The sequence below is a fragment of the Salvelinus sp. IW2-2015 genome, linkage group LG34 (genome assembly GCF_002910315.2).
Source record: "Salvelinus sp. IW2-2015 linkage group LG34, ASM291031v2, whole genome shotgun sequence".
NCBI lineage: Eukaryota > Metazoa > Chordata > Actinopteri > Salmoniformes > Salmonidae > Salvelinus > Salvelinus sp. IW2-2015.
This window is the reverse complement of record NC_036873.1, coordinates 2,329,108-2,354,735: the sequence shown is the minus strand read 5'-3', so window position 1 is coordinate 2,354,735 and position 25,628 is coordinate 2,329,108. Positions and strand designations below refer to the sequence as shown.

The 25,628-nt window shown below is 43.5% G+C and overlaps 2 protein-coding genes across 2 annotated transcripts in view; both read left to right on the top strand.

Annotated features, from left to right (window-relative positions):
• LOC111958308 (uncharacterized) overlaps positions 1-25,628 on the top strand; it is a 148,861-nt gene that overhangs the window by 2,891 nt on the left and 120,342 nt on the right. Inside the window, 3 exon segments of the mRNA XM_070437149.1 lie at positions 5,540-5,664; positions 6,069-7,342; positions 15,349-15,351. Of these exon segments, the coding sequence (XP_070293250.1) occupies positions 5,540-5,664; positions 6,069-7,342; positions 15,349-15,351 (1,402 nt within the window).
• LOC111958381 (uncharacterized) lies at positions 11,344-14,464 on the top strand. The gene is made up of 3 exons (XM_023979636.2): positions 11,344-11,858; positions 12,242-12,366; positions 12,574-14,464. Exons 1-3 carry the CDS (start codon positions 11,576-11,578, stop codon positions 13,696-13,698), a joined length of 1,533 nt encoding a protein of 510 aa, XP_023835404.1. The 5' UTR covers positions 11,344-11,575; the 3' UTR covers positions 13,699-14,464.

Sequence of the window (25,628 nt, the reverse complement as noted above, 5' to 3'; positions counted from 1 at the left end):
GCTCTATAGGAGAAATCCTTGCCTCCAGCTGTTTGCTTAGAAATTCTCGGGACAGTATGGAGGCCTGTGTCTTGTGACCGTAGGTATGTACGGCAGGACCAATAAAGATAGGTAGGAGAGATAGGTAGGAGCAAGCCCATGTAATGCTTTGTAGGTTAGCAGTAAAACCTTGAAATCAGCCCTTGCCGTAACAGGAAGCCAGTGTAGAGAGGCTAGCACTGGAGTAATATGATCAATAGTCAAGATTCTATCAGCCGTGTTTAGCACTAACTGAAGTTTATTTAGTGCTTTATCCGGGTAGCTGGAAAGTAGAGCATTGCAGTAGTCTAACCTAGAAGTGACAAAAACATGGATGAATTTTTCTGCATCGTTTTTGGACAGAAAGTTTCAGATTTTTCGAATGTTACGTAGATGGAAAAAAGCTGTCCTTGAATCAGTCTTGATATGTTCGTCAAAAGAGAGATCAGGGTCCAGAGTAACCCCGAGGTCCTTCACAGTTTTATTTGAGACAACTGTACAACCATCAAGATTAATTGTCAGATTCAACAGAAGATCTTTGTTTCTTGGGACCTAGAACAAGCACCTCTGTTTTGTCCGAGTTTAAAAGTAGAACATTTGCCGCCATCCACTTCCTTATGTCTGAAACACAGGCTTCCAGGGAGCGCAATTTTGGGACTTCAACATGTTTCATCGAAATGTACAGCTGTGTGTCATCTGCATAGCAGTGAAAGTTAACATTATGTTTCCGAATGACATCACCAAAAGGTAAAATATATAGTGAAAACAATAGTGGTCCTTAAACGGAGCCTTGAGGAACACTGCAATTTACAGTTGATTTGTCAGAGGACAAACCATCCACAGAGACAAACTGATATCTTTCTGACAAATAAGATCTAAACCAGGCCAGAACTTGTCTGTGTAGACCAATTTGGGTTTCCAATCTCTCCAAAAGAATGTGGTGATCGATGGTAACAAAAGCAGCACTAAGGTCTAGGAGCACGAGGAGAGATGCAGAGCCTCGGTCTGACGCCATTAAAAGGTCATTTACCACCTTCACAAGTGCAGTCTCAGTGCTATGATGGGGTCTACAACCAGACTGAAGTGTTTTGTATACATTGTTTGTCTTCAGGAAGGAAGTGAGTTTCTGCGCAACAGGTTTTCTGAAATTGTTGAGAGGAATGGGAGATTAAATATAGGCCGATTTAGTTTTTAAAATATTTTCTGGGTCAAGGTTTGGCTTTTTCAAGAGGGGCTTTATTACTGCCACTTTTAGCGAGTTTGGTACACATCCGGTGGATAGAGAGACGTTTATTATGTTCAACATAGGAGGGCCAAGCACAGGAAGCAGCTCTTTCAGTAGTTTAGTTGGAATAGGGTCCAGTATGCAGCTTGAAGGTTTAGAAGCCATGATTATTTTCATCAATGTGTTGAGATATAGTACTAAAAAACTTGAGTGACTCCCTTGATCCTAGGTCCTGGCAGTGTTGTGCAGACTCAGGACAACTGAGCTTTGAGGAAATACGCAGATTTAAAGAGTCCATCGTTTGCTTTCTAATGATCATGATCTTTTCGTCAAAAAAGTTTATGAATTTATCACTGCTGAAATGAAAGCCATCCTCTCTTGGGGAATGCTGCTTTTTAGTTAGCTTTGCGACAGCATACATTTTTTGGGGGGGATTGTTATTTTTCTACTCAATTAAGTTGGAAAAATAGGATGATCGAGCCGCAGTGAGGGCTCTTCGATACAGCACGTTATTGTCTTTCCAAGCTAATCGGAAGACTTCCAGTTTGGTGTAGCTCCATTTCCGGTCCAATTTTCTGGAAGCTTGCTTCAGGGCTCGGGTATTTTCTGTACAGAGAGCTATGACAAATGTTTTTTGTTTTTAGGGGTGCAACTGCATCTACGGTATTATGCAAGGTTAAATTTAGTTCCTCAGGTGTTTAACCGATTTTTGTACTCTGGCGTCCTTGGTAGGCGGAGGGAGTCTGGAAAGGCATCTAGGAATCTTTGGGTTGTCCGAGAAGTTATAGCACAACTTTTGATGATCCTTGGTTGGGGTCTGCGCAGATTATTTGTTGCGATTGCAAACGTAATAAAATGGTGGTCCGATTAGTCCAGGATTATGAGGAAAAACATTAAGATCCACAACATTTATTACGCGGGACAAAACTAGGTCCAGAGTATGACTGTGGCAGTGAATAGGTCCGGAGACATGTTGGACAAAACAAAGAGTCGATGATGGCTCCGAAAGCCTTTTGGAGTGGGTCTGTGGACTTTTACATGTGAATATTAAAGTCACCAAAAATTTGAATATTATATGCCATGACTACAAGGTCCAATAGGAATTAAGGGAACTCAGTGAGGAACGCTGTATATGGCCCAGGAGGCCTGTAAACAGTAGCTATAAAAAGGGATTGAGTAGGCTGCATAGATTTCATGACTAGAAGCTCAAAAGACGAAAACGTAGTCTATTTTTTTGTAAATTGAAATTTGCTATTGTAAATGTTAGCAACACCTCCGCCTTTGCGGGATGCGCGGGGGATATAGTCACTAGTGTAACCAGGAGGTGAGGCCTCATTTAACACAGTCAATTTATCAGGCTTAAGCCATGTTTCAGTCAGGCCAGTCACATCAAGATTAGGATCAGTGATTCATTCATTCATTGACTATAACTGCCTTGGAAGTGAGGGATCTAACATTACGTAGCCCTATTTTGAGATGTGAGGTATCACAATCTCTTTCAATAATGGCAGGAATGGAGGAGGTTTTTATTCCAGTGAGATTGCTAAAGCGAACACCGCCATGTTTAGTTTTGCCCAACCTAGGTCGAGGCACAGACACGGTCTCAATGGGGATAGCTGAGCTGACAACACTGACTGTGCTAGTAGCAGACTCCACTAAGCTGGCAGGCTGGCTAACAGCCTGCTACATGGCCTGCACCCTATCTCATTGTGGAGCTAGGGGAGTTAGAGCCCTGTCTATGTTTGTAGATAAGATGAGAGCACCCCTCCAGCTAGGATGGAGTCCGTCACTCCTCAGCAGGCCAGGCTTGGTCCTGTTTGTGGGTGAGTCCCAGAAAGAGGTCTAATTATCTACAAATTCTATCTTTTGGGAGGGGCAGAAAACAGTTTTCAACCAGCGATTGAGTTGTGAGACTCTGCTGTAGAGCTCATCACTCCCCCTAACTGGGAGGGGGCCAGAGACAATTACTCGATGCCGACACATCTTTCTAGCTGATTTACACGCTGAAGCTCTCTGACTGTTTCATCCTAACATCGTTGGTGCCGACGTAGATAACAATATCCCCATAGCCCACTCGCCAGTTTTAGCTTTAACCAGCACCATCTTCAGATTAGCCTTAACGTCGGTAGCCCTGCCCCACGGTAAACAGTGTATGATCGCTGGATGATTCGTTTTAAGTCTAATACTGCGGGTAATGGAGTCGCCAATGACTAGGGTTTAAAATTTGTCAGAGCTAATGGTGGGAGGCTTCGGTGTCTCAGATCCCGTTACGGGAGGAGTAGAGACCAGAGAAGGCTCGGCCTCTGACTCCGACTCGCTGCTTAATGGGGAGAACCGGTTGAAAGTTTCTGTCGGCTGAATGAGCGACACCGGTTGAGCATTCCTACAGCATTTCCTTCCAGAAGCCATGAGAAAATTGTCCGGCTGCGGGGACTGTGCGAGGGGATTTATACTACTATCTGTACTTACTGGTGGCACAGACGCTGTTTCATCCTTTCCTACACTGAAATTACCCTTGCCTAACGATTGCGTCTGAAGCTGGGCTTCGTTCTCCTGTATATTATGAGTACAGCGACTGCAATTAGAAGGCACATGTTAATGTTACTACTTAGCTTCAGCTGGTGGAGGTCCTGACGAACCACGTCCAGATAAAGCGTCCGGAGTGAAAAGTTGAATGAAAAAAGTTGAGCGAGGGAAAAACTAAAAATATAAAAGGTAATTAAAAAGCGTAAAGTTGTCAGGTAGCAAAGTAAGGTTAGCAACAAAACGACATCCACAAATGATTACATACCATAAAGAACAGGGTTGCTTACCCCTGCCATAGCCCATCTATCCTATTTAAAACTGAAGACATAAACAGAATTAGGTTCCATTTCAACATATTTATTAGTGAAACCAAAATGCTGTAACATACAGTGCATTCGATAAGTATTCAGACCCCACATTTTGTTACGTTACTGCCTTATTCTAAATTTGATTAAATTGGGTTTTGTTTCTGCCTTATTAATCGACACACAATACCCCATAATGACAAAGCAAAAACAGGTATTTTTTGGCAAATCTATTAAAAATAAAAACTGAAATCTCACATTTACATAAGTAATCAGACCCTTTACTCAGTACTTTGTTGAAGCACCTTTGGGAGTTTTTATTTTTTAATATATTTGCAGAAATGTCTAAACCTGTTTTCGCTTTGTCATTATGGGGTATTGTGTGTAGATTGAGGGCAAGATTTTTTAAATAYATTTTAGAATAAGGCTGTAATGTAACAAAATGTGGGAAAAGTTGAGGGGTCTGAATACTTTCCCGAATGCACTGTATATAAATTAAATCAAATAACCTAGTACACACATCAAATGTTCAAATAAAAAGGCTATTGCACAGAAAAACGGATGCATCGCAAATTCAGAACCCCTGGACAGCAACATAAAACTAAAGCACTGATCATTGGGAACGAGATCAGAATCACTGGTAAGGCTGCATCCATACATTAGATCATTAAATAGGTAGTCTAGCCTGCAAAACTAAAACAATCCATATGTTAAAATCAAAAGGCCTGGTTAACATGACATTAATAACGCAGCCACATCCCGAATCCCCTGTGCTGACACGTTCAGAAATCAAAAGATGGTGTAGTATTTAGTTTAAAAGCTCTGACGATGGCCAAGAGAACAAGAAGCACTTTTCAATGAGAAAACAGAAGTCGTCTTTGGGTGAAAAAAAACCTTCTGTTTTCAACAATGTAGTGCCTACGATTCAATACTCAATTATTTTGAGAACAAAATCTACATCTTCCCAATTAAGTAGCCTACTTGTTGTTTGGCTACTCAAAGAGAAATAGTGCAAATCACTCGCAGCTCACCTCTTCCAATGCATTGTGGGAAAGTGTGCATCTAATTCTACTAGATAAAGAGCTGAGATGAGTATAACATCCTGGCATTTAAACCATCTCGATCATCGAAAATTCACATGCATTCTCAGTATGCGAAAATAGAATGCATCATGCGCGATTGGGTTGTTTCACGCTATTCGTTGATTTCGGTAGCGCATCCCCTTATCTAATTGATCAGCTGTTGTCAAAGGCGAAATTAGTATTTAAAGTATACTAGATTTTTGAAATGTCGCATACTATTACACTTTGTTTTTGCATACTCAAACGGCATACTATTTAGGACGCAAGTATGGGCATTCGGACACAACCACTGTCAAAACTGTCAATGGTGAACTATATAGCGTTGAGCATTGACAGTAGCTAACCTAACCACCTCTTTTCCCCAATCACTCTCTCTGGTGAAGGACATCTCTCTGGAGGCCACAGGAGCTTTGTGAAGCCAGTGAGAGACAAGACATGGAGAGATGACCAACCAATCACTGTTGATGAGGGGAGTGGAAACTCATCCCAGCACATTATGGTGATAGAGGTTAGTGTAATAGTGTAACAAAAATTGCAGTACATAAAATGTGGCCAGTTTATTTCGGGGCTCCCGAGTGGCGCGGTGGTCTAAGGCACTGCATCTCAGTGCTCGAGGCGTCACTACAGACCCTAGTTCGATCCCAGGCTGTATCACAACCGTCCGTGATTGGGAGTCCCATAGGGCAGTGCACAATTGGCCCAGCGTCGTCCGGGTTAGGGTTTGGCCAGGGGTAGGCCGTCATTGTAAATAAGAATTTGTTCTTAACTGACTTGCTTAGTTAAATAAAGGTAAAAAAAAAAAAATGCTTGCCTACATGCACATCCTAATTTATAGCTTGTGAGACTTCCCTATGACATTGTTAACCAATTCAACTCATGTACCGGTAATAACTTCTGCTCTTCTTGTGTCAGTCTGTAGATGCAGTGGCTGCAGGTCCTGGAGGATCGTCTCTGGTCAAGCAGGAGAGGACTGAAAAAGACAACCCACAACAAAACAGAAACATCCAGACTGAAGCAGCGGCTGGAGTGGCATCCCCTTTATCCACGAAGTACCTCACCGCCTCGCCCCAGCCCAGGACCAAAGCCAACATCACAGAGGACAGTGGAACGCTGAACGCTGTCCTCAAGTCAGAGACCGACACAGATACTTTAATTGTAACACAAAGGCTTTTACACACAGGATCTGATCACAGGTCAGACTCAGAGAGACTGGGGCTGGGGCCACTGGGCTGTCCTCCTGCTCCCAGCTCAGAGTATTTACTTTACGGTAACCCAAGCCCGAGGACAGTTCATTCCCATCGAGATGCAGGTGACGCGTTAGAGACTGGCAATGATCCGTCTTGTTCTTACAATACAGAGATGGACCCTGGCAACGTGCCCTTGGGTTTAGAGACACAGACTGATCTGTCTAGAGGGGACTGGAACCGGTACAGTAGTAGTGTATACTCTGAAGGGTGCCTAGATAAGAAAGAGGAGGTTATAGTGGTAGATGAGGTGACTGTGAAAGTGGAGGGCGACGCTCCTTCCACATGGAATGCAGCTAGTCATCTARGAGACAGGCACTCACAGGGCAGAGATTTGTTAGATTACAGTGGAAGCTTAGGGACAAATCTAAATTTCACCACCCACTCCCCTTTACACATTCTCAGGGATCGCGACCCAGTGTCCACGACAATGGGGCCTTCCGATTCACACGGCAACATCCTTTTCAATCAGGTATTGAACTCGAAGGACCAAAGGGCCAAGGCTCAGGCAGGGGGAGCAACATCAGACAATAGTAATGAGAAACGGTTCCTCTGCATGTTCTGTAACAAAAGCTTCAGCTGCCCCCAGAAGTTGGAGATCCACCAGAGGGTCCACACAGGGGTGAAACCCTTCAGCTGTACCCAGTGTCATATGCGCTTCTCCCACTCGTCCAGCCTTAAGAGGCACCAGAGGGTCCACACAGGGGTGAAACCATTCAGCTGTACCCAGTGTCACATGCGCTTCGCCCAGGCTGGTGACTTGAAGAGGCACCAGAGGGTCCACACAGGGGAGAAACCCTATAGCTGTACCCAATGTCACATGCGCTTCGCCCAGGCTGGCAACCTGAAGATGCACCTGAAGGTCCACACGGGAGAGAGGCCGTTCACCTGTACGGACTGCGGGAAGAGGTTCTCTGAGAGGAGCTACCTCATGATACACCAGCAGAAAAACCATTCCACTCTATAACATAGAAAATAACCATTCCACTCGTTAGACGTTTAGATCAAACCCTGTATTAAAGACAAAGACACCTTTTTATTGTTGTCAGCAGAAAAGATCCACAGATCCATTTGGAATAACAAGAGTAACAGATTTCAGTGTTGAATATTCCTGGGTAGAATATTGCATCCAGACATTGTGTGATATATAAGGTATATATAAGCCTAAAAACTCTGTTACTTATTGTGTTTGTACTGTGTAGGATATATGTTCACAAATGCCTATTTCATTACTTCCATTCAACTACTTTAGTTTTTTCCCCCAAGACACTTTTAATGAGAATTTATACAGTTTATTAAGTTCATGCAGATTTTTTGTTGATGTGGTTTTCATATGGTGTATTTCAAACGTGTTTATGTTTAATAAACACAAAATGGAACTTTTAAATTCTAAGACTTTAATTGAGACTCCCTTTAACATACATCATATCTGATCTCACCCTATTCTGCATACACAAAACAGCGCTTTATAAGCAAATAACTTACTAAATAATACTAACAAACCTACTGTACATGTCAAAATAGTTAGTCAGGTTGGTCTGACTTTTGACTTATCACAGCTTACTTATTTTTACCCACAGCAATGTTTATGTCCACCATGATGGGTTTAACAACAATGAAGTAATTCTGTAACTACAGTGTAGGACTCAAACGTAGTGATGATGGGCAAACACTAAATGTTTAAAGTGTGTTTATTATCTGTGTGTAAGTACCTGAGGGAGTGTATGTCTGTGTAATCTGTATCACCTGTCTCTTCCAAGAAGAGGGTCCAGAGGTGCTGCTGTTGAAGGAAGAGGGATGTGAGGAGGGTCTGGGGAACCATGGTCATGGAATTTCTATAATAGTTAAGCTTATTTACTGCATTTCTACACAATTTAAAACTCTAAAATGCAATTTGGAGAACAGCAAAAACAAATTGACATAATCTTGTTGCTGTAGCTTCAAAGTGACTTTGAGCAGTTAGGGTTGAGTGCCTGGGTCAAGGGCACATGAAGTAGACATGGAGGATGGGAAGCCTGATCTGCTGCTGGTGAAAGAGTCAATAGAAGACTGACCAGACTATTGATCTGCTGAGTGGACTAAAGATGGGAGGAGCAAGGTAAGGGAGACATAGTTAATTAGGTACACCCATCTAGTACCGGGTCGGACCCCCTTTTGCCTCCAGAATAGCCTGAATTCTTCGGGGCGCAGATTCTACAAGTTGGAAACGTTCCACGTGGATGTTGGTCCATGCTGACGCGATGGCATCTGTTGCAGCTGTTGCAGATTGGCCGGCATTACACCCCCGCTACCAGCCTGTACCATTGACACCAGGAAGGATGGGTCYATGGACTCATACAGGAACCGGGATTAGTCAGACCAGGCAATGTTTCTCCCTCCTCCAGTGTTGGTGATCGCGTGCCCACTGGAGCCTCATCTTCTTGTTTTTAGCTGATAGGAGTGGAACCCGGTGCTGCAATAGCCACTCTGTGACAAGGATCGACAAGTTGTGCATTGTGAGATGTCGTTCTGCACACCACTGTTGAACTGCGCTGTTATTTGTTTATTTGTGGCCCGCCTGTTTGCTTGCACGATTCTTGCCATCTGGGTGGCCATCTTGGATTCCCAGACCCAGACGGGTGTAGCCAAGGGCCCAGGGGACGGAATCACCGAGCAGACCAGAACTGGAGGTCAGTGGATGGGACAGCATCCTCAACTCTGGGCTGGAGAACAACACTGTTAACCACAATCAGAAACAGACAGTCAAACACAAAACATCCAAACTTAGTCTCCATGACAACAGACTGGTAGAGACCATGGCCAGCCCGCCTTCTAWAGGTTCTATCAACTGGAACATGGACCCTGCGACAACATCACTGAGCAGGCCAGGACTAGAGATGACATAGTGGAGGTCAGTGGATGGGACAGTGTCCTCAACTCTGGGCTGGGGAACAACACTGTTAATAACAACCAAAAACAGACAGTGGAACACAAAACAACAACTGAACTGAGACCAGGACTGGCTGAGAYCAGGGCAAGGCGTAGAATTGGTCTGCAGGGACTGGGAGGTGTCCGTATGCGGCTGAAGAGAACAGACACAGACTCGGCTAGCGATGCTCCATCCTGCTCCTATGGTTGTGATTCAGAGAGACTGATGGCACCTCAGGTTAACCCCCTAACAGATGCTACCTTCAGCCTGCCTTCTATAGGATCTATCAACTGGAACATGGATCCTGCGACAACACAGACACTTCCTGGCCTTCGTCCTCTTCACACTCTCCCTATGTTAAACCAGACCTCAGACAATGACAGTGCCTCAACACTGAGTGGCTACACAAGCCCATTGACACGTGACAGTAGTAGAGAAAGAATCAGTAAAGGTGGCAGCGCCAAAGAGAAATGATTCCTGTGTTCATTCTGTGGGAAAGCCTTCCGTTTCCCCAAACAGGTGTAGATCCACCAGAGGATGCACACGATGGAAAAACCATTCGGTTGCCACTTGTGCCCGGACTGTTTCTCCCACTCGTCCAGTCTGAAGAGGCACCAGAGGGTCCACACAGGACAGAAACCCTACAGCTGACCCCGGTGTGAGAAGAGGTTCTAAAGATACACATGAAGATCCACACGGGAGAGGCCGTTGCCTGTACCCACTGTTGGAAGAGGTTCTCAGAGAAGAATGGGTTCATACAAAGACTGGGCCTGGASCTGGTTCTAGCCTTCCTCAGCTACCATAGAGTTACCCAACCAATACARACAAGGTAAGGACGGATGTTCACCACAAGAGGTACCTAGCCTATAACACAGCACACAGCACACAATCCCAACAACACCCAAACAATGGTTAGAGGTCAAGGAGGGAGCTCAAAGACTAACCACCTGAGGGTGGTGGCTCCTGCTTCTACCTCCTCTTGTGTCATTTGGTCACAACATGGGAGGGCGAGTATTGGGACGGACACCGATAAGCCGTAAGCCTGCCACATGTGTGGGAAGCGCTTCACTGATGAGAACTATATGAAGAAGCACCAGACCGTTCACACCAAGGAGAGGCCCTTCAAGTACAAACTATGWACACAATAACTTTTCCTTCCTGAGTAACCTTACCAGACATAGGCGTGTCCACAACAAGGAGAAATTGTTGGTGTGGCTTGAGATGTAAACAGGGGATATCTGGGAACCATTCTTTAGCTAAAATATTATAGTTATCATGTGAAGTGTCTTGGGTTAAGAGGGTAATTAACCACATACCCCTTATTGACCCTTTGTTAAATTGTAATTTGAAACAGGCTTGTATAAATACCTGTTTTTAGAGAGACAGTAAACCTGGGCTAGAACAAGGACAGTTTAATATTTACCTTACTGAGGTGTAGATGGAATAAAGTCATATTATTTTCTACTATATTATTGCTAACACACTGTTCTYTTTAAACAAGTCTGCTCTCATCTTGAAAGATAKTGATCTTAKGAGATTTGATGTGTAATGTAATAGATGGGTTGGTTGTTTAGCAACAAAACCGACACATGCACAATAGTGGAGCAAAACAGATACGTTTGGCTTACATTGTTGACAACATGTAAGGTATATTTCTGTCTCCAATGTTTATTGAAAACATAAATACATTTGTACAATGAGCACTTGTCGTATCTCAAATACATTGTTGCAGTTGTTGGTTAGCTAGCTAGGGAATTTTAGCCATATTAGTATCGACGTGAAATCACTCAAAAACACCTCAAAACAAGGCATGGTATTAAGAACAAGCTGAAACGAGCCACTTATGATTCCACAATTAGCAGTTTCTTGTCACTCTTGCTAGCAATCTGGCCATCCTGAATCACAACAGGATGACTTTTGCCCTATGGAAACGCGCAGTTTTCGTGACGGCGTCACCATCTATATGCAGCACAAATCAAAGAACAGCCCGCGTAACTTTCTCATTTAAACACACCCTTTGAGCTATGACGCTAACCAATAAGATCACTTCTCTTTAGTTTGAACGGAAGTGAACATTGACCATGAACAATTTCCACGTTAGCGTTTTTTGGGTTGTTATTTCGACGTTTATYGAAACCATGTAACTCCAAATATGACTAATTTAGCGGCACAGCATCACATACTTTYCCCAGGTAGTGTTTAGATCGTGTTGGAGACAGGACTTGGTTGATAGATGTTATCTTGGTAACGCTATCTAGCTGCTAACAATGGCTAACTGTATGGTTTTTCACACTCAAATAACTTCCATCATGGAGGTGCTAGCGAATGCAGCCGTGGCAGAGATCTGTAAACTCGTAGACGACGACTATGCAGTGTTTCGTTTGGAAATRWCTCAAAGCCAGAAAGACAACACGGCATTGCGGAGGAAACTACAGCTACTGGAACTGAAGGTGGCACGGGAGCGCGCAGAGAGGRCAATGCGAGAGCGCGTCCTCGGCAGTCGTACCAGTAGTGTCAAGATCCTCGACCGAAACAGAGGACTGGCAAGAGGTACATTTTTCAGARGGCCTAGCTGCGGGGCTTGTCGCCCCCTTCACCTCTGCGCATTTGTGACTTAAGATGTGTTAACCAATATTGTGTCTTGGTCAGTTTTTGGATAATTCCCCTGATTAATTAACTATCTTGCGCAAAGCCACTATCATATTCTAACGACTTTCTTGATTTACTACATTTCCTGTTATTTACTAATTGAAAACAATATGATGCATGGAACATAAATCGATCTATAAATAGTATATCAAGAAGTTATGAGAAGTGTTACCTTACATCCTTGCCAATTCTAGACAGTGTCAATAGTGTACAATATAGTGTTGAGCATTGACAGTAGCTAACCTAAACACCTATTTTACCCCAATCAYACTCTCTCGGTGAAGGACATCTCACTGGAGGCCACAGCAGCTTTGTKAAGCCAGCRGGACRCAATASATGGAGAGATGACCARCCAATCACTGTTGATGAGGGGAGTGGAACCTCAACCCAGCAYGTTATCGTGATAGAGGTTAGTGTAATAGTGTTGCATAAAAAGATTCCAGTTATTTGTAAATCAAATGTGGCCCGTTTATTTCAGAAAGGTTTCCATCAGYTATTCACTTGCTTACATCTACATCCTAATTTATCTGCCATAGGGAGGCTTGTGAGACCTCCCTGCAACATTGTTATCCAATTACACTCATGTGCCGGTAATAACCTCCTCTCTTCTTGTCAGTCTGCAGATGCAGAGGCTGCAGGTCCTAGAGTCAAGCTGGAGAAGGCTGAAGGAGAGGAGGACCTACGGCACAGCAGAGACATTCAGACTGGAGCGGTTGAAGTGTCCCCTATAGCTACGGAGGACTCCACCACTGCCCCAGCACCGCCTAGGACCCAACGCAGCATCACGGAGGTCAGTGGAATGCCGAACGCCGTCCTCAAGTCAGAGACAGACAAGGAGACTTTAACTGTAACACACAGGCTCTTACATACAGGATCTGACCACGGATCAGACTCAGAGAGGCTGGGGCCACTGGGCTGTCCTCCTGCTCCYGGCCCAGAGTACTTTCCGGTATTTCACCAGAGCCAGGTTCATTCCCGTGGAGATGGTGATGGTGACACGTTAGACACTGGAGGTGATGATCCRTCTTGTTCTTACACTACAGAGATGGACCCTGGCAACATGCTCTTGTCTTTAGAGACACAGACTGATCTGTCTAGTGGGGACTGGAACCGGTAYAGTAGTAGTGTATACTCTGAAGGGTGCCTAGATAAGAAARGGGAGGTTATAGTCRTAGATGAAGTGGATGGAGATGTTCCTCTGACATGGAATGCAGACCAGACTCACTTAGGAGAAGGACACTCACAAGGCAGAGATTTCRTAGATTATAAGGAAAGCTTAGAGACTAATCMAAATGTCGCMACCCACTCCCCTTTACACGCGTTCAGGGATCGCGACACAGTGKCCACATCAATGGGGTCTTCGGATTCCCACAGCCGCGTCCTTTTCGATCAGCTATTGAATTCAAAGGACCAAAGGGCCATGGCTCAGGGAGGGGGAGCAACATCAGGCAATAGTAAAGAGAAACGGTTCCTCTGCATGTTCTGTAACAAAGGCTTCAGCTGCCTCCAGAAGGTGGAAATCCACCAGAGGGTCCACACAGGGGTGAAACCCTTCAGCTGTACCCAGTGTCACATGYGCTTTGCCCAGGCTGGCAACCTAAAGATCCACCAGAGGGTCCACACAGGGGTGAAACCCTTCAGCTGTACCCAGTGYCATATGCACTTCTCTCATTCGTCCAGCCTGAAGAGGCACCAGAGGATCCACGCAGGAGAGAAATCCTTCAGCTGCCCCCCAGTGTGAAAATGCGTTTTCCACACCAGAACCAGCTGAAGAAGCACCTGAAGGTCCACAYGTGAGAAAKGCTGTTCGCGTGTACGCACTGCGGGAAGAGGTTCAGAGAGGAGYTACCTCAGTATACACCAACTGAAAAACCATTCCACTCTATACCTCAAACCCTACATTAAAGTCAAAGATTCATTTTAATTTCATTGTCAGCGGAAAGGTCCACAGATGCCTTTGTAATAACAAAAGTAACACATTTCAGTGCTGAATATTCCTGGGTAGAATATTGCATTCAGCCATTGTGTGATATATATGGCCTATGTAAACATATACAGTACCAGTCAAAAGTTGACACACCAACTCATTCAAGGTTTTTTATTTATTTTTACTATTCTCTACATTATTCGAATAATAGTGAAGACATCAAAACTATGAAATAACACATGGAATCATGTARTAACCAGAAAAGTGTTAAACAAATCGAACCATATTTGAGATTCTTCAAAGTAGCCACCCTTTGCCTTGACAGCTTTGCACACTCTTGGCATTCTCTCAACCAGCTTCATGAGGAATGMTTTTCCAACAGTCTTGAAGGAGTTCCCACATATGCTGAGCACTTGTTGGCTGTTATTCCTTCACTCTGCAGTCCAACTCATCCCGAACCATCTCAATTGGGTTGAGGTTGGGTGATTGTGGAGGCCAGGTCATCTGACACAGCACTCATCACTCTCATTCTTGGTCAAATAGCCCTTACACAGCCTGGAGGTGTGTTTTGGGTCATTGTCCTGTTGAAAAATAAATGATAGTCCCACCAAGCCCAAACCAGATGGGATGGCATATCGCTGCACAATGCTGTGGTAGCCATGCTGGTCTTAACCAAGAATGTGCCTAGAATTCTAAATAAATYATTGACAGTGTCACCAGCAAAGCACCATCACACCACCACCTCCATGCTTCACGGTGGGAACCACACATGCGGAGATCATCCGTTCACCTACTCTGCGTYTCACAAAGACACGGCAGTTGGAACCAAAAATCTCAAATTTGGACTCKGACCAAAGGACAGATTTACACCGGTCTAATGTCCATTGCTCGTGTTTCTTCTTGTTATTGGTGTCCTTTAGTAGTGGTTTCTTTGTAGCAATTCGACCAGGAAGGCCTGATTGATGCAGTCTCCTCTGAACAGTTGTTGAGATGTATCTGTTACTTGAACTCTGAAGCATTTATTTGGGCTACAATCTGAGGTGCAGTTAACTCTAATGAATTTATCCTCTGCAGCAGAGGTAACTCTGGGTCTTCCTTTCTTGTGGCGGTCCTCATGAGCCAGTTTCATCATAGTACTTGATGGTTTTTGCGACTGCACTTGAAAAACTTTCTTGGTATTTTCCAGCACTTGAAGAAAAAGTTATTGAAATTTTCCAGATTGACTAATCTTCGTCTTYCAAGTAATGATGGACTGTCATTTCTCTTTGCTTATTTGAGCTGTTCTTGCCAYAATATGGACTTGTTTTTTTTACCAAATATACCCTCCACAACTTGTCACAACACAACTGATTGGTTTAACGCATTAAAGAAAGAAATTCCACAAATTAACTTAAGAAGGCACACCTGTTAATTGAAATGCATTCCAGGTGACTACCTCATGAAGCTTGTTGAGACAATGCCAAGAGCGTGCAAAGCTGTCATCAAGGCAAAGGACAAGACGTGGCAGAACAAGGTGGTCAGGTTGGGATGTAGGGTTTGAGCAGTTCCCCGTGCTGCTCCGTAGGCAAGCACCATAGTCTTAGTGGATGCGAGTTTCGACTGGATGCCACTGGAGGAGCGGGGTGACATGGGAGAACTTTGGAAGGTTGAACACAGSCAGGCTACAGTGTTCTGGATAAGTTGCAGGGGTTTGATGGCCCAAGCAGGGAGCCCAGCCAACAGAGTTGCAGTAGTCTAGACGGGAGATGACGAGCCTGGATTAGGWACTGCGCCGTGTGAGTAAGGGTTGTACTCTACGGATGTTGTAGAGCATGAACCTGCAGGAGCGAGTCACTGCTTTGCAGAGAATGACAGGGTGTTGTCCGTGGTCACACCAAGGTTCTTTGCACAGGACACTATGGTGTTGTCAACTGTGATGGAGAGGTCTTGGAGCGAGCAGGCCTTCCCTGGGAGGAAGAGCAGCTCCTTCTTGTTGTGCTTGAGGTGTTGGGCCGACATTAACCTGAGATGTCTGCCAGGCACGCAGAGAGACGTGTATTTGTAGTTTTCATATTGTGTATTTAACACTTATGTTTAATAAAGACAAAATGGGACTTTTCATTCTAAGACTTTCATTGAGACTCTCTTTAGTATACATCACATCTGATCTCACCCTACTCTGCATACATCCAACAGCGCTTTATAACAATATACACTTACTAAATATACCTACACATACCCACACACTAACAAACACCTACTGTAAACATTAAAATAGTTTAAGGTTTGTCTGATGATTTTGACTTATCATAGCTGACTCATTTACCCACAACATATTTATGTCCACCATGATGGGTTTAACAACAATGAAGTGATTCTTTAACTACAGTAAAGGACTCAAACGTAGTTGGGATGGGCAAACACTCCATGTTGAAAGTGTGTTTTACCTGTGTGTGTGTGTGTGTGTGTGTACCTGAAGGAGTGTATGTCTATCACTTGTCTCTTTCAGGAGGATGAGGGTCCAGAGGTGCTGCTGGTCAAGGAGGGGTGTGAGTAGGGTCTTGAACACCTCCTGAACCCACAGAGGAACCAGCTGAGCAGCACTGAGGTGAGCGCACTGAACTACTGTCTGAATGGTATTCGGTTAGGGCCCGTATCCACAAAGCCTCTGAGTGCTGATCTAGGATCAGTTTAGCCTTTTAGATCATAATGAATTTAATAGGCTAGTGGCAAGCCCCTACATTTTTTAGATAGTAGTTCTACCTACATACAAACAGCATTAGGATATCTTAATGCATCTAGGAAATATAGACCTGTAAACACAGATACAATAGATGAAATGTCAACTATGAATATGTATGATGAATGTAAGCTTTACTTTTTGGTACTGATTAATAACTTTCCAAGTATATGTGCTCTCATTCAGTGCTGTATGGTCCTGCCTGACAAAATAATAGTTATGTTTTTTTTCCATGTTTGGGCTATTGTAATCTGTCTAACAAGTGGGCTCAGACATGGAATTGATTTTTTGGGGTTGTGAGGTTGCTTGAATGATTTGTATCTTTAGCTCCTAGTCTTGTAATTAAGTCAAGCACCCAAGATTATCTTGGGGCCTCCATGGATTTAGCCTCAAATCCAATATGGTGTCCAAAAATCAATATGGCTGCCATAATCCATTTGCATTTTGCCCTTGTTTATTGTATTGTGTCATTCTGTCTTTAAAAGGGTTTCATAGGGCTGTTAGTATACAGTTGAAGTCAGAAGTTTACATACACCTTAGCCAAATACATTCAACTCAGTTTTTCACAATTTCCTGACATTTAATCCTCGTAAAAAATCCCTGTTAGGTCAGTTAGGATCACCACTTTTATTTAAGAATGTGAATGTCAGAATAATAGTAGAGTGATTTATTTCTGCTTTTATTTCTTTTCATCACTTCCCAGTGGGTCAGAAGTTTATACACTCAATTAGTATTTGGTAGCATTGCTTTAAATTGTTGAACTTGGGTCAGTTTGGGTAGCCTTCCACAAGCTTCCCACAATAAGTTGGGTGAATTTGGCCCATTCCTCCTGACAGAGCTGTGTAACTGACTTCAGTTTGTGGCCTCTTTGCTGCGCACACGCTTTAAGTTCTGCCCACAAAATTTTCTATAGGATTGAGGTCAGGGGCTTTGTGATGGCACTCCAATACCTTGACTTTGTTGTCCTTAAGCCATTTTGCCACAACTTTGGAAGTATCTTGGGGTCATTGTCCATTTGGAAGACCCATTTGCGACCAAAGCTTTAACTTCCTGACTGATTTCATGAATTTTCCTTCCTCATAATTTGCCCATCTATTTTGTGAAGTCACCAATCCCTCTGCAGCAATAGCACCCACAACATGATGCTGCCACCCCCCGTGCTTCACGGTTGGGATGGTGTTCTTCGGCTTGCAAGCTCCCCCTTTCTCCTCCAAACATAATTGATGGTCATTATGGCCCAAACAGTTCTATTTTTGTTTCATCAGACCAGAGGACATTTCTCAAAAAGTACGATCTTTTGTCCCATGTGCAGTTGCAAACCGTAGTCTGGCTTTTTTTATGGCAGTTCTGGAGCAGTGGCTTCTTCCTTGCTGAGCGGCATTTCAGGTTCTGCCGATATAGTACTCGTTTTACTGTGGATATAGATACTTTTGTACCTGTTTCCTCTCAGCATCTTCACAATGTCTTTGCTGCTGTTCTGAGAATTGGTCGAAATGTGCAAATCAAAGGTACATTCATCTCTAGGAGACAGAACGCGTCTCCTTCCTGAGCGGTATGATGGCTGTGTGGTCCCATGGGTGTTTATACTTGCGTACTATTGTTTGTACAGATGAACGTGGTACCTTAAGGCTGAACCAGACTTGTGGAGGTCTACACAAACAAAAATCTGAGGTCTTGGCTGATTCTTTTTGATTTTTCCCATGATGTCAAGCAAAGAGGCACTGAGTTTGAAGGTAGACCTTGAAATACATCCACAGGCACCCCAATTGAGTCAAATGACGTCAATTAGGGAATTTTTACTAGGATTAAATGTCAGGAATTGTGAAAAACTTGAGTTGAAATGTATTTGGCTAAGGTGTATGTAAAACTTCTCGACTTCAACTGTAAATAAGGTATTTCCTGTTTTGTCTAAACCTGTTTTCGCTTTGTCATTATGCGGTATTGTGTGTAGATTAATGAGAGGGGGGGGGGGAATCATTAAATCCATGTTAGAATAAGGATGTAACGTAACAAATTGTGGAAARGGGGAAGGAGTCTGAATACTTTCCGAATGCACTGTATTTACTGTTGTACAAGCCTTTTCTATTCATATACTGTCTATATGCACCATTCACAYATTTATATTCCTGGGTTATGCGTAAGGTTAGTAGTGTGGTTAAGGTTAATAGGTTAAAAATCCGATTTTAAGAACAGAAATTGTAAAAATAGGCAGGGTTTATGATTTTGACTGTGGTAAGTAGTGACGAACATAACGGGAGATTTGATGTGTAATGTAATAAACAGTACCGTATTTCAAAGAACAGCGTGCTTTACTTTTTATTTAGCCACACCCTTTGAGCAATGAGGCCAACCCGTAAGATCCTTTCTCTTCAGTGTAGAAGGAGTTGGGTGCAGTTGAATCAGTGAAGGTAACCTGTAGTGAACTTGTGATATTTGTTTGTGTTTCTTCTGATCAGAGGGAGCAGGCACTCCGTGTCACGCAACTTGGGTCAAGATCAGTTTTTTGCTTTGCTCTTAGGAAGAGGGCATCATAGAAAGGAGTGATTTCTGGGGTAGCGTTAAGTGTGGCGCTGGAGCAATTGAAGTTTTAGATTCCTGGTGTTTGTGACGCCCCCCATTTGGTGCGTCGCAGACCCGGTGGGGAGGGTGGTGAAAGAGGAGTCACTGTCAGTCCTTTATTGAGTCAGTCTACCCGGCAGTCATGTTAGGATATCAGTTATCCTGTTAGAGCTTTTGTGCCAAATCCACTGCATTGTTTCAGGTGCCAAATCCACTGCATTGTTTCAGGTGCAGCAGCGTGTAGGAGGGAGATTCCAAGATGTGGGAAGTGTGCAGGAGGGCATGGGACAGAGGATTGTGTAGTTGTGTGTGTTAACTGTAGGGGTGCCCATCTTGCTGGGGTTTGGATGTGTCCAGTGCGAGAGAGGTAAATTGAAGTGGCCAGTCAGACTAATGCAGAGGGTGTAGTATGCTGAGGCAGTTTAGAAAGTGGAGGAGGATGGGTCACGGGTGAGGGTCCTGAGAGGATCCCAGTGTGTAATTGAGTTGTAACAGTACAGAGGGATAGGGTAACGAGTGAGTTATGCTTCAGTAAGGTTGGCTTCTTAGCGATGGTTATCAACTATACCGCAGAAATGGAAAGTAAATCACAGAAAATGGATGTGGTGGCAGCTGCAGAGATGTATTTGGGTATAAGATTTGACTTCATAAGAGTTTTACTGGGTGTGTTGAGGGGTGGTGTCCCGTTCTCCCAGTCCGTTGGTATGGTGCAGGAGACGATAGGGTAAAAGTAGTGAAATTGGGTAATAGGTTTTTAACGAGTGTAGGTGTCTACGGCTATATGTAACTTTCTTAGAGGACCAGGACTAATTAAGATAATTTTATGTAGGTAGGCTGTGATTGGCCTCACACTCCAGGACGGTAGGTGGCGGTGTATGCACCTACAATTTGGATGCGATCCGCCAACCAAATTCCAAAGACTAAGTAAACAGAAGTAAACATGGTCAAGAACAATTTTCACGTTTGTGTTTTTGTCATTTAGACATTTTAACAACCATGGAATTCAAAGTATGACGAATTTAACTGCACAGCACTAAACACTTACCCCAAATAATATTTCATTCGCGTTGGCGACAGGACTTGGATGATATATGTTAACGTTATCTAGTAAGTAACGCTAACTTAGCTGCTAACGTTAGCTAACAATGGCCTTGGTTTTTCACACTCAAATAGCCTCCATTATGGAGGTGCTAGCGAATGCAGCCGTGGCAGAGATCTGTAAACTCGTAGACGACGACTATGCAGTGTTTCGTTTGGAARTAACTCAAAGCCAGAAAGAAATCACGGCATTGCGGAGGAAACTTCAGCTAATCGAACTGAAGGTGGCACGGGAGCGCGCAGAGAAGACAATGCGAGAGCGTGTCCTCGCCAGTCGTCCCAGTAGTGTCAAGGTCCTCGACCGATACAGAGGAATGGCAAGAGGTACATTTTGTAGGGGGGGTGTCACCCGGTTCCCCTTTACACATGTGTGAATTTAGATGTGTTAACCAGAATTTTGTCTTGGTCAGTTTTGAGATGGTATGCAATAATTCTCTTGATTACTTAGCTTGCTACAGTATCTTGCACAAAGACACTATCAAATTTACTGCATTTCATATTATTTACTCATTGAAAACAATGATGTATCGAACATAATCACTCGATCTATAAATATTATCTCCAGTTGTGTAGTGGTGCTTGGAGAAGTGGGTATACTTACATTTTGCCCAAACATTTCCAAACGGTATGACTGGCGAAGGAAAGGCACCTTTGTGTGAAAAATTGAGAAACCGTGACACACTCTGAATGACCTAAAATCATGAATCCCATATTGGTCTTTCAATATCAGGCCAACCCAAGCTGTACTGGGCAAGTTGAARGCCAGCATCCCGGAGTCGCCTCTTCACTGTTGACGTTGAGACTGGTATTTTGCGGGTACTATTTAATGAATGTGCCATTTGAGAACTTGTGAGGCGTCTGTTTCAAACTAGACACTCTAATGTACTTGTCCTCTTGCTCAGTTGTGCACCGTGGTTCTGTGAAGGGAGTAGTACACAGCGTTGTACGAGATCTTCAGTTTCTTGGCAATTTCTCGCATGGAATATCCTTAATTTGTCAGAACAAGAATAGACTGACGAGTTTCAGAAGAAAGTTCTTTGTTTCTGGCCATTTTGAGCCTGTAATCGAATCCACATGCTGATGCTCCAGATACTCAACTAGTCTAAAGAAGGCCAGTTTTATTGCTTCTTTAATGAGAACAACACTTTTCAGCTGTGCTAACATAATTGCAAAATGGTTTTCTAATGATCAATTAGCCTTTTTAAAATGATGGTTTTTGGATTAGCTAACACAACGTGCCATTGGAACTCAGGAGTGATGGTTGCTGATAATGGGCCTCTGTATGCCTATGTAGATATCCCATTAAAAATATGCCGTTTCCAGCTACAATTGTTAATGTTGTAAATGACTATGTCTACACTGTATTTTTGATAAATTTGATATTTTAATGGACAAAAAAAWTTGCTTTTCCTTCAAAAACAAGTATATTTCTAAGTGACTCCAAACTTTTGAACGGTAGTGTATGTGATTTATTGTACAAATCTGAGTTTGCTTCATTTAGTATCATCTTAAATTAAGATATTGAATTATTATCAAATTAATAATTGAGTCTGACACACCGTGCAAGAATGGTCCACCACCCAAAGGACATCTAGCCAACTTGACACAATTGTGGGAAGCATTGGAGTCAACATGGACCAGCATCCCTGTAGAATGCTTTCGACACCTTGTAGAGTCCATACCCCAATGARTTGAGGCTGTTCTGAGGGCAAAAGGGGGTGCAACTCAGTATTAGGAAGGTGTTCTTAATGTTTTGTATATTCAGTGTATAATATAGTGTTGAGCATTTACAGTAGCTAACCTAACCACCTCTTTTCCCCCAATCACTCTCTCAGGTGAAGGACATCTCACTGGAAGCCACAGAAGCTTTGTGAAGCCAGYGGGACACAATACATGGAGAGATGACCAGCCAATCACTGTTGATGAAGGGTGTGGAACCTCAACCCAGCACGTTATCGTGATAGAGGTTAGTGTAATAGAATTACATCCAGGGCCTAAAACATACTTTTTTTGTATACCAGGCACTGTGGCAGGTAGATAAAAAATATTTAAAAAATCATAATTAAAGCTATAATCTAACAGCCACACAGAATTTATTTCTATTTTTTTTCAGACAAAATATTTTTGCCACCATAATAAAAATGTAAAAAACATGAGCATGCGTAGTAGAGGCAAAAATGTTTAGCTGCCCCTTTAAGGTTACCATAGTAACAGGGACACTTGCCTGTGATGATCTCACTAGTAGAGATCGACCATGTCTCTTTTTGCTAGCCGTGGAAGCAAACTCAAACATTGAAAGCAACCTAGCTTGTGAACAAAGCAATGTAAATAGACAAACACAAGGACAATGTCTCATTTTAGTAGACTTTTGAGTAAGTTAGACCAACATTTAAGGCTGAGCGCATTGCTTCTAAAATCAAGTCCTTCAGCACTTCGCCCACAGCCCACCAGACAGGCAGTGTTGCTTTGCAAGGTGGGGTAGCTGTAACGTTTGAATTCCGATTTCTTTGTGCATTACCAGATATGAAACAAAACTCCTGAAATACTTTCAAAACAGCTACTGCAGCATTTATTTAGCTATATATCACAACTTGCACTTGTGCCCATACTTCACTTGACTATTTTTATAACATGCTTGCACTGTAGAGCCCTGACTGTGACCACCCACTAACGTAGCAGGTGAATTAGACATTCTTTCCCGCCAATGTCAAAATCTACACGCAATTGGTGGGTGTTTAATTTTAGACCCTGATTACATCAAAATTACACTACATCAAATGTGGCCAGTTTATTTCAGAAAGGCTCCCCTCAGCTATTCACTTGCTTACATGTACATCCTCATTTATCTGCCATAGGGGAGCTTGTGTGATTTCCCTATGACATTGTTATCTAATTCTACTCATTTATCAGTAATTACCTCATTTTTTCTTGTGTCAGTCTGAAGATGCAAGTCCTGGGGTCAAGCTGGAGAGGTCTGAAGAGGAGGAGGACCCACGGCACAGCAGAGACATCCAGACTGGAGTAGTCCCCCCTGTAGCCACGGAGGACCCCACCGCTGCCCCAGAGCTGTCCAGGACCCGACGCAGAATCACGGAGGTCAGTGGAACGCTGAACGCCGTCCTCAAGTCAGAGACAGATACAGAGACTTTAATGGGGCTGGGGCAACTTGGCTGTCCACCTGCTCCCCGCTCAGAGTATTTACTTTATGGTAACCCGAGCACGAGGACRGTTCTGTCCCATCAGGACTCAGGTGACACGTTACAGACTGGCAATGATCCGTCCTGTTCATACGCTACAGGGACAGAGATGCTACCCGGTGACATGCCTGTGGACTTAGATACACAGACTAATCCAATGGGAGCGGACTGGAACCAGTACAGTAGTAGTGTAAACTCTGAAGGCTTCCTAGATAAGAAAGGAGAGGGTCTGGTCGTAGATGAGGTGAAAGTGGAGGGCGATGCTCCTCTGATATGGAATGCAGACGAGACTCACTTAGGAGAAGGACACTCGCAGGGAAGCACCAGTGAGTTTTTAGACTACAGGGAAAGCTTAGAGACAAATCTAAATGTCGCCACCCACTCACCTTTACACACACTCGGGGATCGCGACCCAGTGTCCACGTCCTTGGCACCATCCGATTCACACAGCAGCGTCCTTTTCGATCAGGTATTGAACTCAAAGGACCAAAGTGCTCAGGCTCAGGGAGGGGGAGCAACAACAGGTGGTAAAGAGAAGCGGTTCCTCTGCATGTTCTGTAACAAAGGCTTCAGCTGCCCCCAGAAGGTGGAGATCCACCAGAGGGTCCACACAGGGGTGAAACCCTTCAATTGTACCCAGTGTCACATGCGCTTCGCCCAGGCCTGCAACCTGAAGAGGCACCAGAGGGTCCACACAGGGGAGAAACCCTACAGCTGCCCCCAGTGTGAGAAGAGGTTCTCCCACCAGCACCATCTGAAGATGCACCTGAATGTCCATACGGGAGAAAGGCCATTTGCCTGTATGTACTGCGAAAAGAGGTTCTCAGATAGGAACTACCTCAGGATACACCAGCAGAAAAACCATTCCACTCTATAACATAAAGGAACCATTCCACTTGATAGCTTCTGACAATTAGATCAACCCCTGCATTAAAGACAGATTMATTTTCAGTGTTGTCAGCAGGAAAGATCCACAGATGCCTTTGGAATAACGAGAGTAACAGATTTCAGTGTTGTATATTCCTGGGTAGAATATTGCATTCAGCTATTGTGTGATATTTTTAAGCCTAAAAAGTCTGTTACATATTGTGTTTGTACTGTGTAGGCTATATGTTGTCACAAATGCATATTTCTTTGCTTCCATTCAACTACTTACACTGAACAAAAATGTAAGGGCAACAATTTCCAAGATTTTACTGAGTTACAGTTCATATAAGGAAATCTGTCAATTTTATGAATTTCACATGACTGGGCAGGGGCGCAGCCATGGATTGGCCTGGGAGGCAATAGGCCCACCCACTGGGGAGACAGGCCCAGGTAATCAGAATTAGTTTTTCCCCACAAAAGGGCTTCATTACAGACAGAAACACTCATCAGTTTCATCAGCTTTCCAGGTGGCTGTTCTCAGACTATTCCGCATGTGGCGAAGCCAGATGTGGAGGTCCTGGGCTGGCAATGTTTACACATGGTCTGCGGTTGTGAGGCCGGGTGGACGTACTGCTAAATTCTCTAAAACAACGTTGGAGGCGGCTTATGGTAGAGAAATGAACATTAAATTATCTGGCAACAGCTCTGGTTGACATTCCTGCAGTCAGCATGCCAATCGCACTCTCCCTCAAAAATGTAGACATCTGTGGCATTGTGTTTGACAAAACGGCACATTTTAGTGGCCTTTTATTGTCCCCAGCACAAGGTGCACCTTTGTAGTGATCCTTCTGTTGAATCAAATTCTTGATATGCCACACCTGTCAGGTAGATGGATTATCTTGGCAAAAGACAATTGCTCACTAATAGGGATGTAAACAAATTTGTGCACAAAATTTGAGACAAATAAGCTTTTTGTGCATATGGAACATTTCGGGGATCTTTTATTTCAGCTCATGAAACATGGGACCAACACAACATGTTGCGTTTATATTTTTGTTTGGTGTGTGTGTATATATGTGTGATTTTCATATGTTGTATTCAAAATGGGACTTTTCATTCTAAGACTTCCAATGAGGCTCTCTTTAGCAGTGGTGGAAAAAGTACCCTAATGTCATACTTGAGTAAAAGTAAAGATACCTTCATAGAAAATGTCTCAAGTGAAAGGCACCCACTAAAGTACTACTTGAGTGAAAATATTTGGTTTTAAATATACTTATGTGTCAAAAGTAATTTACAAACAAAGC